Raw genomic sequence first — 16,475 nt, forward strand, 5'->3', positions numbered from 1 at the left:
CATTTTGAAATATTGATAACGTATCTTGTTAATGCACTATTTGTCTTTTGTTTCACGAAGTGCTGCAGTTGGGTGAGACCTTGTTATGATATTTGTAGAGTGGCTTGAGAAGTGTTCAGACTCCAGAGATCAATTTTTTGAATGTGTGCTGAATAAATCTTTCGTTTTTCTTGTAGTGGGAAATATGGGACACCTAATTATTGAAGCCTGCATTGCTAGAAAATTGATCGATTCATCTGCATACTTATGGCCTGGTTATGTGGAAGGACTAGTAAATCCATTATCTCACTCAATTCCAGTTCAAGGATCTCCTTGGTCTGCCTTCATGGAAGGATCCCCATTATCCATTTCACTAAGAAATGCTCTTATTACAACTCCTGCTTCACGGTATTTCTACGTCTCTCTGCAACTGCATGCCAAATTTCGTTTTGCTGTGAGATCTCTCCCAAGGACATAAATACAAAAATCTGAGTTTCAGTTCAGCTATTTACCATTTTGAATTCCTATTGGCTATTTATGTCTTGTATCTACATCATGTCTTTTGTCTAATGTCACCAGTTATTGTTAGAACAATCTAATTGGTATTTTCATGGATCTGGTGGAAGCTTAGCAGAATTGGAGAAAGTATATCAAACTGCAATTAATGGATCAGAGGAGGAAAGATCTGCTGCAGCTAGCATTTTGTGTGGTGCATCTCTTATTCGTGGATGGAATGTCCAGGTGATATATAACTCCCTTGGTGGAGTGTTGAAATGAATAGCGTGCTGCAGTCTATTATAACTAAGTCCCTGAAACCATGTTGATTGGATTTGCTGCATTTTTAATGAATACAAATTCTGATACTTTCGCATTTCCATTTGGTATACAAGCTTTAGTGAGCTATTTGTATACACATGGAAGCTCTTACACCATCATTGGAAGCTTACCTGCCAGGGAATGTTTTTCTTAAATGGTTAAGGAAGTAAATCAATAAAAGGTTGTCTCCAATTTTCATCTTATTTCCCTCTGTTTTCTCACTATTTCAATTCTCCAGGAACATACAGTGCACTTAGTTGTGAAGCTGCTTTCACCTCCAGTTCCTGCAGATTATCATGGACCTGGAAATCCTTTAGTAGCTTTTGCACCATTGCTTCATGCTGTCCTGAAAGGAATAACGACTGTTGATACTGTTCATGTTCTCTCCTTGTATGGCATGGTATGTCGATTTAACTGAAAATATTCCTGCTACCTTTAGTATATCACCATCTAATCTTGGAATTTGTCATCAGAGTTGGGAACTGCATTGTTAATTTCTATTTTTCTCGCTTTGGTGATTTTGTCTGACATCTTTAATATAACCCATCAATACAAAACTTGGCAGGTTCCAGAAGTTGCAGCTGCTTTGATGCCAATTTGTGAGGTATTTGGATCTATCTTGCCTACAGGGGCACAGACAGCAAGTAAAGGGGAGGAGGCTTCAGTTTATACAATCTTTTCAAATGCATTCCTTTTACTGGTAAGGTTGTGGAAGTTCTATGGATGCCCTCATGAACATAGCTTGTCAGGGAGAGGAGCTCCAGTTGGTTCAGAACTTACACTTGAATATCTTTTACTTCTCCATAATAGGCGGGTGGCTTCATCAGTGAGTATGGATTTCGATAGAATTACAAAGGATAATGAACATTTTCAAGCTAAGATATTGTCGAGTTCAGGTACAGGACTGTCTCAAGCATCAATTCCATCAAAGGATCAAAGTCTTAGAGCACCTTTGTTAGTCTCCCAGCAAGTGTTTATTGACTCATTTCCAAACTTGAAAGTTTGGTACTGTCAGCATCAAGCTTGTATAGCATCAACTCCATCGGGCTTTGTTCGTGGGAATCCTGTCCATCAAAATGCTGATAGACTTCTGAATATGATGTATTGGAAGATGAGTAAAGGATTATCTACATCTTCTGCTACTGGAACATCTGCCAATAGCAGTCTAAGCAGCTGTTCCGGAGGTGCAGGAGAGGATGCATCTCGAAGGCCTTTGCTCCCTGCATGGGAAATTCTTGAGGCTGTCCCTTTTGTTGTTGATGCCATGTTGACTGCTTGTGCACATGGAAGGCTTTCTCCCCGGGAACTTACAACAGGTAGGTGACAAGTAATTGGTCTAACAAATGGCGATTTATTTTAAAAGATTTTGTACTTCCAGGTCTTCTTTTCAGAGTTAATTTTCCTTAGTTTTTCTTTGTTGTATCATCCAGTTTATAAAATATTTAAGTTCTTCAGTTTCAAGAAGATAATTTCTCAGTGATTAAGTAGATACTTATTAATGGTCATATTCACTCCGAAAGGGAAACACCTACTAATCTTGTTCACCCCGGGCGCACTAGCACCCCTAGGAACCTTTGAATCGTAGTCAAAAGCTTGATCGTATGCACTGGCAGAACACTATCTATCTATGCGGAGATCAAATCTTGGGGTGTGTGGGAGAAAAGTGTCTGGATTCGAATAGGCAGAATATAAAAGTGAGTACTTTTCCTTTTGCCTCCCCTTTCCGGCGGTGTACCAACAGCCCCGGAGAAAGCAGAAACATAGGGATTGGACCATCATTAGCGTGAAATAGTTATTGGGCAGATCCAATCATTGTAGCAGCAGAATGAGTCAACTATTTTAATTTAGTAGTTTAAGTTGGGAAATATACACTGTAAGAAAGTCCTGTTGTAAAGTTAATATATGATGACTTAATCAATTCACATGTTAATAATTAGGTGTTGGGGGTTATGTGATGTATGTCTCTCTCATTGAGGCCATGCTCAAGTAATAACTCACGTACCTTTGAATGGTATATCAAATCAGAATCTCTCTTCTATCTGCATCTTTTGTGCATCTGTAACTGTATATGCTTTTTTTCTATGACAACAAAGCAATGGAGCCAGAGCCCAAGGAGAAGGTGTCTGTGTGCCACAGTGAATCACAGGCCGAGGGGTACCGAGGAAACAAAACATGGTACTAGGCCAAGGATTGGCACATGTTAGGACAGATTGCAGTTAGTGGCGAAATTGTGGGACATACAATTCTCCACCCAGATAACTTAAATTTAATTTATAAAATATGGTTTAAAGAATTAAATTTGCCTTAGTCAGAAACTTAGGAAGAAATTGATTTTTTTCTGAAAGTGACATAAGATTTGTGTTGGGCATGTATTTTGCTAAGTTATGAAGATATGGATCTGTATCGTCGCCAGATTTTTGAAAAGCCAGGATTTGCATACTGCGGGGAAAAAGATCTCAGCCTTGTACTCAGCCGAAACAGCCGAAAAAGATCTCAGCCTCGTACTTCTTTAGTGGATCTGCATCCGCAAGTTCGGCTACCACATTATTAACATATGTCTTGAGGCCATGCTCATATAGAAGGAAAAACATTCTAGCCTTCCAGATGGCATAGTTGCAAGCCCCGTCCAACCTGTCGTGATCCCTTAAGCCACTGGTTGTTATATCCTCCAAAAAAAAAATGTCGAACAACTCCCTCTTTCTCCCTACTGCGTAGCTCCTAGGCTGCCTTACGCACTCCCTGATGGAGCTGGTATGTTGCCGCTCCTCTGCTGCTCAGCAAATGAGAAATACTGATTTTCTCGACAAGAAATCATCGAGGAAGTATTCCCTCACTATGTGATCTGCTTCTTCCTTCTGACGACTTTTCTGCCAAGCACTTAGCTTACAGAAAACTTCGTCCCTCTAGCTCTTGGTAGTCTTACCTCTCTGTCGGCTCACTCAGAGAGAGACATCCACGAAAATATAGCCCTCCTAGCTAGAACTACGAATCCCTCAGGGGATTCGAACTGCTGCTTGCTGCAGCAAGTTGGCCCTTGCTTCATTGCTAGATCTGCTCTTCCCTATTTCACATCAACAACTCCGATACCATGTGAAAATTCTTAGATCTAACAATCTTAGGAATCCTACTGCAACCAACTGAATCTACTTCAACTAGATTGTAAATTACATTACAAGCTTGTTTTAGATTTCTTCTTCAAACATTGAAGTAAATCACTGAAGCAACCTACACCATATTAAATATCATTCTGAAACATAGAAATTGAGCAAGGAAAATAGAAGCACATAGGACACAATTATTTTTGGACAATAGTCCCCGAAAAAACTCAATGCGGGAAAACTGGTTCAGCAGCTCTGTGGTATTATTATTATTAAGCAATAGAAATTTCTGAATACATCACTGAATACTTCACAGGGTTATTTAGTTACAGAGAGAAGTAATGGCAGAAGCTTTGTGAGTTTACCTCACACAATCACTAAGAAAAAATCCCCGCTGTTCCAACTGCTGGATGAGGTGCCCCTAGCAGGCACTGTGCTATATCTGCGTTGCCTCTGAGTTGTTCCAGCATCAACCCTTTTAGGCACTTCGTCACCCAACTGGGGAATCGATCAGTAGCCCAAAGTCACTGCTCTCGGCCTCTCGGTCTCACACCCTGGCTTCCAACTGATGAAATTGACCCTCTGCTCTGACTTTCGACTTTCTCTCTCTCCCTCTACACTGCTTCTGCGTGGCCCTACTGGCCCTGCGTCAAGACTACTGGATCACTCACTGCCTCTCTTTGCTAATGTATCTCCGGCTGAGAATCTCTCTCTCCGGAAGCTGCTATCCCTGCCCCTTTGTTGCAAGAAATCTCCTCAATCGATTTTCCTCCTGAGAACTTCTCGCTTCAGAAAATCGATTTTCTCAATCTCTCCGCGTGTTATCCAAATGACCCTCAAGCCCCTTCTTATATCTTCCTGTTGGACAACCAACGACCTAGATTAAATCATAATCAAAGGCTCAGATCTTTTTGGCTTGATCTGTGTCTTTTTCTAGAAGTTTCACCCCTGATTAGATTAGTACCCATTAATATTTTAATTTTCCTAAGTTTAGACTTAGGAACTCCATTAAAATATTAATTATTTTAATAAAATCACTTATGGGTGGAATTTCCTAAAACACTTTCTGGGTTCTTCAGAGTACATGTGCCCAAGCCTCCTTGCAAAATTTGAGGCTTAGAGCACATCCGATGCTACCCCAAATCAACAATGTCATGGGCAGGAGGGAGACTCTCTAGTTGAGACATTTGGGGGGTGCACGAGTTGATAGATACAGGCCGAGGGACGACATGGTCTACTACCAAGGTAGCATATGTTCCACCCCGGGGCTCACACTTGGGGAGGTGATTGCAAGGGAGCTACATGATACACTTTCGGCGAGGTAGCCTGAGGTGTTACATGAGCATGAGGGACTGTGGATGATAGGCTTCATCTACAAGAGGGTGTCCAGACTCCAAGCCGTGTCTGTGTGTATCATCAGGAGTTGGTATAATAGAGTTCACTGTGTGGTCTGGCAGGGGCAGAGCAGTTTGGCATGCACCATATTGATTAAGGATGTATGGAGTACATATACTAATTGCATCCAGGGACCCAAGACGTGGTACGAGTTTGTGCTAGCAGTTGTCAGGGCTTGATTTGGGATGTATGGAGTACATATACTAATTGCATCCGGGGACCCGAGACGTGGTATGAGTTTGTGCTAGCAGTTGTCAGGGCTCCGAAGCGAATATGGCTATGTGATCCAGGGATTTAGTTGCCTGATGGATCGCTCCACTTCATGGTGTGTATGACGATGATATCAGGTGATTCAACTCATTCTCTGGTTGACACATGGGGAAATGATGTGGTCCTCATCATATGGCGAGGCGGGTTGTTGCTTAGGATCGAGGCTAGCCATGGAGTGGTAGACTCTGGCACTACTGAGTTGCCCTTGCTGGTTGGGCATAACTTTGATCATGATAGATATTATGGCTGAGCGTTACAATAGAGGAGGCTCCAGTACGAGCATGTTGGGCAGTCAGTCATGACCGAGATGTTGTGGTGTCAGCGGAGTAGTTTCATAGTGCGATGGGCATGGGATCATGGCGTCATAGGATTTGGTAGTTCAACTACCCTTAGGGATGAGCTGTTCTTACAGAGGAAGATCATTCAAATCTTATTGGGATTTAGTGATTCACTTATGACATGGGGGACTTCCCTAGTATGGCAGGATATTTTGCAGGAGGAGATCAGGTTCGTTTGGGACCCTGGTGACATAGGATTAGTTCATGTGGTGGTGGCACGACAACGAGGAGTGGTTTAGTGGCATATTTGGGACCTTGGTGACATAGGATTAGTTCATGTGGTGGTGGCATGACAATGAGGAGTAGTTTAGTGGCATATTTGGGACCCTGGTGACATAGGATTACTTCATGTGGTGGTGGCACGACAACGAGGAGTGGTTTAGTGGCATATTTGGGACCCTGTCATTAGCTTGGCCAACCTGTGGATTAGCATCATAAGGTGATATTGCTTGAAGACAAACAATTTTTGGTGGGGAGGACTGTCATGTCCACAATTTTGATTTTCCGCATTAGAGACAATTTTGGAAAGAGGAGACAATTTTGACACTGGGGACTTCAAAGGAAAAAGGAATATTACAGTTGTAATATCTCCAATTTTATGAGCATGGGAATTTTTCCCAATTTTGGTAATATTAATAAAAGGGGCAAACATTATTTTGGAGAAGAGTGGCAAGTATTATTGAAGATTGGTGGCAATTTTTTTTTAAATGGAGGAAAAAGTCACTTAGTGGAAAATTGCCCCCACCAATAAAATAATAATTGAAAAGGGAGTCTAAAAGCATGGGGAGAAATTATAAAAGGAGGATGGACTCTAAAAGCATGGGGAGAAATTAGAAAAGGAGGATGGACTCTAAAAGCATGGGTAGAAATTAGAAAAGGAGGATGGACTCATTTGTTGGGCATCTTTTGCTCATTATTTTCAAAAGATCAAACTCTCTCTTGGAGGTTGTTCAGCACAAGAGAAGTAGAGTTGTTTAGCTCAAGAGTTTCAAGTGAAACTCTTCCTCATTTCGGAGAACTTCTTGTGTCTCCCTATTGAGGCTTTGGGGGAGTCTATTTTAGGACTTCCATTGGAGTTTATCACAGAGTATTCACTTGGAGGTTATTTGGAGCATCATCTTTCTATTGCAGGTTCCTAGTATTTGCAAGAGATTTTCTACTAGTTAGAGGAAGAGTTTGGCACCATTTTTCATAGATGTTCCTGTTGGAAATAATACTGAGAGGGGGGGTGAATCAGTATTATCAAGTTCTTTTAATAAATCTTCCTTATTTATACTTTGAATTATTTTTGCATGTCAGTACCATAAAATAATGAGCATGAACAAAGAAAACAGATAGTCACACCAAAGAACACCAGATGTAAGGTGGAAACCCAATGTGGGTGAAAACCACCTGCTGCAATATGTCTCTATCTTCTTTCAAATTAGAAACTCCTTTTACAATGGATTTGTACTGGTGCAGTCCTTTACCAGTACGCAGGCTGCAACCTGCAGAGAGCTACACCTCTCTCTCGTTTTCCAGTCTCTCCTGGAAGGGAGCTACAACCCCCTACTTCTTTTCTTTCAAGGACCACTTTTCATAAATTTTCAAACTGGATCCATAAACATCAAGAGATCATCAAGTACAAGTAAATCACCCAGTCAACTGCAGTAACCAGATCAACAATAACAGTAAACTAAACCCAGAACACCTTATCAACAGAAAAATTCAGCCAACAAAAGGTCTTAAGACAGATCCGCAGTTTTCCTTTATCTGGCCTGCGTGGCCCCGCACTTCACCTTCTGCTCCCCTGCGTATACCCGCAGAGAGCCTTCTGCTGCACCGCGTACCCACGCACTGTTTCTTCAATCACGCCGCGTACTGTTACTGTAGGTACGCACCCACAGATGCTATCGCGCCGCGTACTGCTACTGTAGCCACGCACCCACAGATGCTATCGCGTTGCGTACCTACGCACCTGCGGCTTCTGAAGCGCCGCGTACTTTCACTGTGCCTACGCACCTGAACCTCTGTCGCGCTGCGTACCCACGCACTGCGCCTTCTTCTGCTCTGCGTACCCACGCACTTGCACTGTTAATCACCTGCGTACCTCTGGTTAGGGCCGAATTGGCAGTCCACTAGTGTGCTACAGATCGTCAGATGCCCAAATCTGATCAAGCGCTCGAGAGATCACCCTTCATAGATTCGCTTTCAACTTCACTTTTATATAGATCAAGCTTTTAAAACAATAACCCAATATTTCAGATCTTAAGATATTCAATTTGCAAAAGATGCTTAGCCAAGTGATCTCCTTTGCTTTATACAGGCAAGCTCTTCCTAAAATCATGGATCAATACCATAGATAACCAATACAAGGGGCCCAAAAACATGGGGCTCAATAATAATAATAATATAAAACAATACCACGGGCCAAAACCATAGAATCAAGAATGGCGGGCTAAATACCACGGGCCAAACATAAGAAACCCCATGTGAGTGCGCTTCTCTGCCTTGATGTAAGTGAACTGGGGGTACGCACCTTTTGAACGGGTGACCTGCGTGTGTGGCCGCAGTCCCTTCACGGCGTACTTGCGGGTACGCACCTTTTGAACGATTCTCCTGCGTACTTCTTAATTTCCAACATTTTGAGAGCCAGATTAGAGCACCGATCAGAGCATTGCCACTTGAGGGTGTTGCCATCAAGTACAACATCTGTATCATAGAGCCATACCAGAATCATAATGCCAACAGTTCCTGTATCTTTTAGTTGGGCCGAATTTTCTCTTATAGAGCCTACGTAGGGGTTGGAGAACAAAGTTTTTTTTGGCGTTTGACGTTGATATTTGCCAAGAGTTTTTAGCTGGGAGTGATAGCTATTTCTCGGAGGATATTTGTGCACAATTTCTTAGACATTTGTAGGAAAGTTCTATCATTTATTAGTGGTTTCACTTTGGTTGGGCGCAAAAGTGTGTAGCTAGGAGATTCGCTCTTTTTTGGGCATTCTGGGTCAGCTGGAATTAACCCAAACAATTTTTGGGTTTTGTTGGTTGGGGTGTGAGGAGCGTATAACTAATTTTATTGAATTTTCTGGGCAATATTAAGGCCATAAATGTACATTCTTATAGTAGGGTGTATTGTTGGTTAGTTGGGTAGTTTGCATCACATTGTGGGCTCGATTTTGGCTTAGAGTTAGGCCAAATATTATTTGGGTATTACTAGGTGATAGGAGAGGAGCCTGTGGCTACAATTTTAGGTCAACTCAAGGATTTTCCAAAGAGATCCTTCACAGTGATTTCCAATTTCTTAGAGATAGGAGGCTAAATTATTTTTGTAGAGGGAGGCTGAATTAGCCAGTGCGAGTTGCCAATTTACCAATGCGAGTTGCGGGAGGATTGATTTGTATTCTTAGTTGCCAAAGCAAATTGCTGGAGGTAGTACGAAGTGGTTGTGTGAGTTACTGGAGACAATTTATCTTGCAGGAGCCAATTTCCAAAGGCAGTGCGAGTTGCCGGAAAGACCAGTGTGCATTTCTAGTGGGCCAATGCAATTCTAGAAGGAAATGTGAATAGCCAGTTTGAGGTTGATTTGATTTGTAGAGGTTCGATTTGGTCAGTTGAAGTGAAGAAAATAATTTGTTAGTGCTTTGCCAGTTTACGAAAACCAATTTATGTAATTTTCAATTACATATTTGCTGAAGAATAATAAAACCCTCATCATTAGAACTGGTTCCCCACATTGGGGTTTTTCCATGGACAATTTGTCCAAAAATCTTGATGTCTATTTTATGTGTGTTGTTTTCAGTTATTGTGGTTCATTAATTGGTGAAATTTGTAGTTGTGTTTTTATTCAGTGTTTGTAGTAAATTAATTTGTTGGGGCAAATAATTGTTTTAACGATAGGTGAATAATTACCAGATTAACTGCAATAGATTTTTCACACCATTAACTAGCACTAAAAAAGATGCGTAGGAGACCAACTTTGATATACACAGGACCAGTCATCAACAAAACCAAAATCTCTTAGAATACTGTGTAGGAAGTTCCACTTTAGTTTGGCATAAGCCTTTGAAAAGTCAAGCTTGATCAACATCCCTGGTTTCTTGGTGGTCTTGAACGGATGAATGACTTCATGTGTCGCCATGATGCCATTAGGGATTTTCCTCCCTTCTAAATTATGTTCCATTTTATCCCCATGGATGTTTGCAATTTGTTGTTACGAAGGCCGATGGAGATTCCGATTTGTGCATATGAGGAAAGAGGATCCCAAGGAGGTGTTCTTATGTTCTGCAAATAAGTTTTTATGTGCAATGAAGGAGACAAAAGAGTGCTACCCAATAGTGTAGAAGAGATTGGCATGGCATAACAAGGGAAAGGGCATGTCGAGGAAAGGAGGTCCTTCTAGAAGTGAAGAAGTTAGAGTACAATGGCATAACATACATCGATTTACTAGATGAATTAACACCGAAGATGGAGATTGCACATTAGATAGACTTCGATTCCAAGTGCGACATTGCTTATTCAAGTGGTGCACAAGATGAGTTTTTTGGAAAGAATAGAGTTGAATTAATAGGTGAGTGAGTTGCTTTCGAAAGTCTTGATTAGAGATAGTATGAACCCATCTCTAGTACCAACATTAATAATGCTAAATAAGGATGAATGGTGGAGGTTGTTTATGAACTCTAAAATGTTGAACAAGATCATGATTAAATATAGGTTCCCATTGCAAAGAATGGTTGGTCTAATGGATAGTTTGAGTGGCATGAGATGCTCCACCTAGATAGATTTGACGAGAGGATGTTATCAAATTAGTATTAAAGAGGGCAATGAGTGGGGGACTACATTAAAGGCTGAAGAAAATTTGTACAAGTGGTTGGGTATGCCTTTTGGACTGACTAATGCATCAAGCACATTCATGCGATTGATGACAAAGTTAATGTGATTATACATTGGCAAGTTTGTTGTTTACTTGGACGATATTTTTTATTTTAGTAAGAGTGGAGAGAAGCACATAGAGAATTTGAGGTTGGTGTTCAAAGCTCTACGAATGGATTGGTTGCGCATAAGCTTGAGTAAGTGTGAATTCCTCAAGTAGGAGTCAATGTACCTGGGATGTGCAATCTGTAAGGACATATTGCACATGGATTTAGAGAAGGCAAATTTGATAGTTGAATAACCTACTCTTTGTAGTGTCATAAAAATCAAGAGTTTTCATGGGATTGCAAATGTTTAGATAAAGTTCATTAGAGAATTTAGTTGAATCTACACGTCTATGATTGGATGTATGAAGACACAATGATTGTAGTGGAGTGCACATGTGCAAAATAACTTTGAATTACTAAAGGAGAAGATTATGGAAGCGCTTGTGTTGGTGCTACTTTATTTTGGTAAGGTTTTCTAGGTTGATTATAATGCGAGAGTGGTAGCTATTGGTGTAGTGTTGGAGTTAGGAAGGAGGGTTGATAGTATTCTTCAACTAGAAGTAGAATGAAGCACGATGCAAGTATATTTTATATATGGTATTTTTACACTATTGTATAGGCACATAAGCATTGGAGGTATTATTACTGGGGGACTTCATCTTGTACAAAACCATCATGTGGTGAAGTTTGCCAACAAACAATAGAACCTGAACTACAGGCATGTAAAATGGGTAGAGTTTCTATAGAAGTACATGTTTTTGTTGAAGCACAAATTTTAGAAGGAGAACAAGGTGTTGATGCATTAAGTAAGTGAGGACCAATGTTGGCAACAATGAAGAATTAGACACTTGGATTTGAGTAGATCAAAGGCTTTTATGAGTGCAACAAAGTTTTTCTTTTTTGAACTAACTTCCTTTTATCAAAATGAGGCTAACACATCCACATTTAGCATTACTGGGGAACCATTGGCCCCATCTAATTTGGTTTCCTTTGGCTAACCATTGTTGCATGTGTTCGCACACATCTACAAGCACAGGCACAAGCGCTAGCATGCCACTTGGTAGGACATGAACCTTGGTGGGAGCTATATTGACCAATGTTGCAAACATCAACATTGGGATAACATCAGCAAGGGTCCGAAAAACCAAAAAATCGTAAAGATCGGGAAATATCGGTAAACATCGGCAAAATTAAGATACCACCAAAATATTGGTAAACATTGGCAAACATCAGCTAGGCCAAAAAATTGTGATTTTTGATTTTTTTTTGTGATAAAATTGGGATGTTTGCAACATTGATATTGACTACTCGCTTTCGTTGACTCGACAAAACACTGTTCACTTGAAATAGACTTTGTCTAGGTTGTAGAGAGGTCCAGGAAACCAACATTGCTGGATAAAAGTGTGTATTTGGATTACTTCATCCAGTTACTTGTTCAAAGGGAAGCAATTACGAGTATTAGAAAATTCAATACATGAGAACTTGGTAAGAGAACTACATAACTGTAGATTAGGGCATTTTGGGTGCAATAAGACGCAAGGCTTATTGGTCAAACGGTGTTCTTTCCCAAGTATGAATAAGTTGGTTAGCTAATTTGTGGTGTGATGTAGAATATGTTAGATGGCAAAAGGAGTGAGTCAAAATACTGACTATAAACATGTTTCCTATTTTGAATATGCCCTGGGAGGATACACTATCAAACTTTATAGATTGCAACATGGATTTTGTAGTGTTTGTTAGGGTTGACATTTTCTAGGATGGTGCACTTTATGCCTTGCAAGAAGACTGGTGATGCAACATTATACAAAGCTATTTTTCAAGGAGTTGGTCCGATTGTATGGATTGTTTTAGATGATCACATTGGATGGAAATACCGGATATCTAAGTCATTTTTGGAAAACGTTGTGGAAGAAGATGGTGAAAACTGCAATACAATTTAGTATATCATCCTTTGATCGATGGACAGGGCAAAGTGGTGATTCAAAGTTTGGGAAATCTTTTGAGATGTTTAGTTGGAGACAAGTTGAAACAATGGGATCAAGTTTTGGTGAAGGAAGAGTTTGCATATAAGAACTTTGTGAATAGGCTGACAAACTTTTCACCTTTCAAGAACTGGTATGGGTAGATTCCTAAAGAACTGACATAATTGGTTGGTTTGTCAATCAACATGCAGAGGAGCAATGATGCTAAAGCATTTGTAGAACAGATGGAAAAGGCGTATTTGCAAGTCTAGGATAGACTAGGAGAAAAGAGTGCAGAGTACATGCAGATGCACACATAATGTACAAGTATTTATAGATGGTGATTTGGTCACGGTGCATCTCATGAAAGAGCATTATCCCAAAGTAGCTTATGACAGGCTAAATGTGAAGAAGATCAGATTGTATAGAAACAAAATGAAGTTTGGTGATAATGCTTCCAAAGTTAGTTGCTAGAGGAGTTTGATGTTTCACCCATTTTTGGTTTTGTAGATATATATGAGTATAGGGAAGGTGAGACTGTTCCAGAAGATGAAGATTCATTGGGTGAAGGAAGCACATGCATATTGGCATAGACAGTAGCTAGTTGAGATTGAGCGAATGCTAGATGACAAAGTATTTAAGATGTGCAGCAGGAAATACATTGTCTGGTGAAGTGGAGATATCCATAGTTGGGTGGTCCAACTTTAGGGAAAGCATAGGATTGCCAAACCCTGCTACAAACATGCATTCAAGATAGGAAATTGATCTAAAAGGATATGTTTTATGATTAGAGTCATCATAAAAGAAGATTGCCACATTTAAATGCCTTTTTGAGAGAGACGACATTCTTGCAAAACTTGCTGAGCACAAATAGGATGGACAGTATTTTGAAAGTGATATATGCATTCTGAATTATCAGTTGCCTGCAGTTTTTAATAGCTTTCCTTTATACACAGATTTGTACATCAATTAAGGTCCTCATAAATCACCTAGGAATATTCCTCGTTGAGATAAGTGGGCATCAAGCAACGGAAGTCATCAAAACTATGCAATCAAATCCATAGCTTAGCTGTCTATAACTTTACCATATGATGTACCTACCCTGCTAATAACTGTTCATTCTAAATACCATGTTTAGCCTTCTGCTATTATCGTCAAACCAAAATTCAAAGCTTCATTTAATGCAAATCTAATATACTAAAAACGACAATAACCAATATCGGAAAAGTTGCACTGTATTGGATATAAAATCCATGACAACTTATAGTCTGCTACTACCATCAAATATGAAAATAGCAGAAAGCAAGAAATCATTGCATTTAGAGATGAATCGAAAGATAGAGAGAGACAAAGATTATCAGTTGTGTACTGGCTTACTAGTTAGAACTTAGAAACTATAAATCAGATATAAAGCTACATGGAATATAGTTTTCCAACACACTGAAGGCTGTGGCTACAAATTGATTTCTTTAACTTGACTTTGTGTTTAATTATCTAAGAGATATATGTCTTGGTAGATTTCTGGTAAAAGAATGCTGGAGCCTTAACTTGGAGTTGTAATTACAGTGTCATTTGGAAAAGTATTCGTAGGAATCTTATTCAGTGCATTTATCCACTGTCATCTTGAATATTCAAGTATCCAGTCTAAAATGGTATCTGTTCCAGACCTGAAAATATATGTCAGGGCTCAGATCCCTCAGCAGAAAAAGACCTGCAATCACAGTCCCCGTATTATGAAAATTGTGTAACTTCATAAATTGATGGCATAGGAAGAGCAAAGAGCACCCTGTTTTTTCTTGTAGTTTCATAACTTTCATGTAATTAGAACATAATGAACTTTGCAAATACAATAAAAGATTGGTACCGTGTTAACATGAGATCCATATTGCTTGTAATTTGCAACTGCAGGCCTTCGAGACCTTGTGGATTTTCTGCCAGCTTCTCTTGCAACTATAGTTAGCTACTTTTCTGCAGAAGTTACACGTGGTATCTGGAAACCTGCAGCAATGAATGGAACTGACTGGCCAAGTCCAGCTGCAAATCTTTTATCGATTGAAGCTGAGGTAAAGGAGATATTGGCTGCTACTGGTGTTGATGTACCAAGCCTTGTCATAGGTATCGGTTTTAACTTTTTTATGCTCAGCTCTTTGGGAAAACTTGTTTGGAATGTTTATGTATAAGTGACATCTAAATTTCATTCTAAGAAATGTTCTTTGCTTGGATGTTATTGTTCAACAGGAGGAAATACAGCAGCTACCCTTCCTTTACCATTAGCAGCACTTGTGAGTCTAACAATAACATTCAAGATGGGTAAAAATCCAGAGTTTCTTAATGGTATTGCTGGATCAGCATTGGAAACTGCTGCTGCTGGATGTCCATGGCCTAGCACACCCATTGTGGCAGCACTCTGGGCTCAAAAAGTTCGGAGATGGCACGATTTTATTATTTTTAATACTGCGCGTACTGTATTCATACAGGATAAGTGTGCTGTTTCTCAGCTACTCAAAAGTTGCTTTGCTGCTGCCCTTGGATCCAAAAACACAATAATGCCAAGGCTTGCAGTTCATGGTGGAGTAGGAGCACTCCTTGGACATGGTTTCTCTTCGCATTCCTCTCCTGGTGGCATGTCTGCAGTTGCACCTGGGATCCTTTATCTCCGCATTTATAGAGGCATGTATGATATAATGTTTGTAACTGAAGAAATTCTCTCACTTGTGGTTGGAACAGCAAGAGACTTAGTAGCTAACGGAATGAATGGTGAGTGTTTGGGCCAATCCGTTCAAACTGTACAATGCTTAAAATCTCATCATCTGTCATTGGCTAATGCATTAGCAAGAGTTAAACAGGCTTCTTCCCTTGGAGCTTCCCTACTTTGTATCACAGGTGGTTCAGGTCTGGTTCAAATGCTTTATCAAGAAACCTTGCCAACATGGTTTTTATCTGGAAATGGAACAAAGCCCAAAACTACAGCAAGTGCTTCTGCTCTGGAAGGATACGCATTAGCACATTTTTCCTTTCTTTGTGGGGTTTGTGTATGGGGAATAAATGCCTCATCTTTCTCAAAGAGAAGGGCAAAAGTTGTTGGGATCCATATGGACTTTATAGCAAGGGCATTGGATGGAAAAATTTCTCTTGGATGTGAACATGCAACGTGGAGAGCATACGCTTTAGGCTTCCTTGCAATGGTCATTAGTTGTGCTCCTAACTGGATTTCTGAAGTAAATTTAGAGACCCTTAAAAAACTGGCTACTCGGTTGAGATGGTGGCATGAGCCTGAACTTGCCATCGCACTTTTAGAGAGAGGGGGCCCTAGAGCTATGAGTGCAGCTGCTGAACTTGTTGGAGACTATTAAGTCTTTCTCTCTTTGGTGTATATATATCTTAAGATATTAGTAAATCTAGTACTGCACCACTCAATGCACTTTAGTAGTTTTTTCGTTTTCAAGCCAGTTTTGATGGAGATTAATATCGGCACAGAATAACTAATAGATGAATTGGCTTTTTTGGCTGGAATCCGGCAATACAGTTTCTAGCCAAATTGTGATTTCTTTTTGATTAAAATGCAATTTTTAATGCATAAATGGATTCAGCACCTTGAAAAACTCTTGAAGTACTCCAAATTTATAAATTAAACACCTTAAACTTATGATTCTTGAAAGTTTCTAGTGGATTTTGGATAAAAATCACCAAAAAAATACCTTGAAAAGGGCCATTTCGCCTA

The 16,475-nt window shown here is 40.0% G+C and overlaps 1 protein-coding gene across 1 annotated transcript in view; it reads left to right on the top strand.

The window, feature by feature from the left end:
- The window catches only part of LOC149264368 (mediator of RNA polymerase II transcription subunit 33A-like), a 62,082-nt gene extending 45,807 nt beyond the window's left edge, over positions 1-16,275 (top strand). Inside the window, exons 7-12 of the mRNA XM_089428020.1 lie at positions 177-387; positions 606-720; positions 1,034-1,195; positions 1,361-2,111; positions 14,663-14,869; positions 14,993-16,275. Coding sequence (XP_089284146.1) covers positions 177-387; positions 606-720; positions 1,034-1,195; positions 1,361-2,111; positions 14,663-14,869; positions 14,993-16,107 — 2,561 coding nt within the window. The 3' untranslated portion in view covers positions 16,108-16,275. The remainder of the gene's footprint in view (positions 1-176; positions 388-605; positions 721-1,033; positions 1,196-1,360; positions 2,112-14,662; positions 14,870-14,992) is intronic.
- Positions 16,276-16,475: the final 200 nt, after the last annotated feature.

Source organism: Pinus tabuliformis, chromosome 6 (genome assembly GCF_031772625.1).
Source record: "Pinus tabuliformis cultivar Carrire ecotype Pingquan chromosome 6, CPIR1, whole genome shotgun sequence".
Classification (NCBI taxonomy): Eukaryota; Viridiplantae; Streptophyta; class Pinopsida; order Pinales; family Pinaceae; genus Pinus; species Pinus tabuliformis.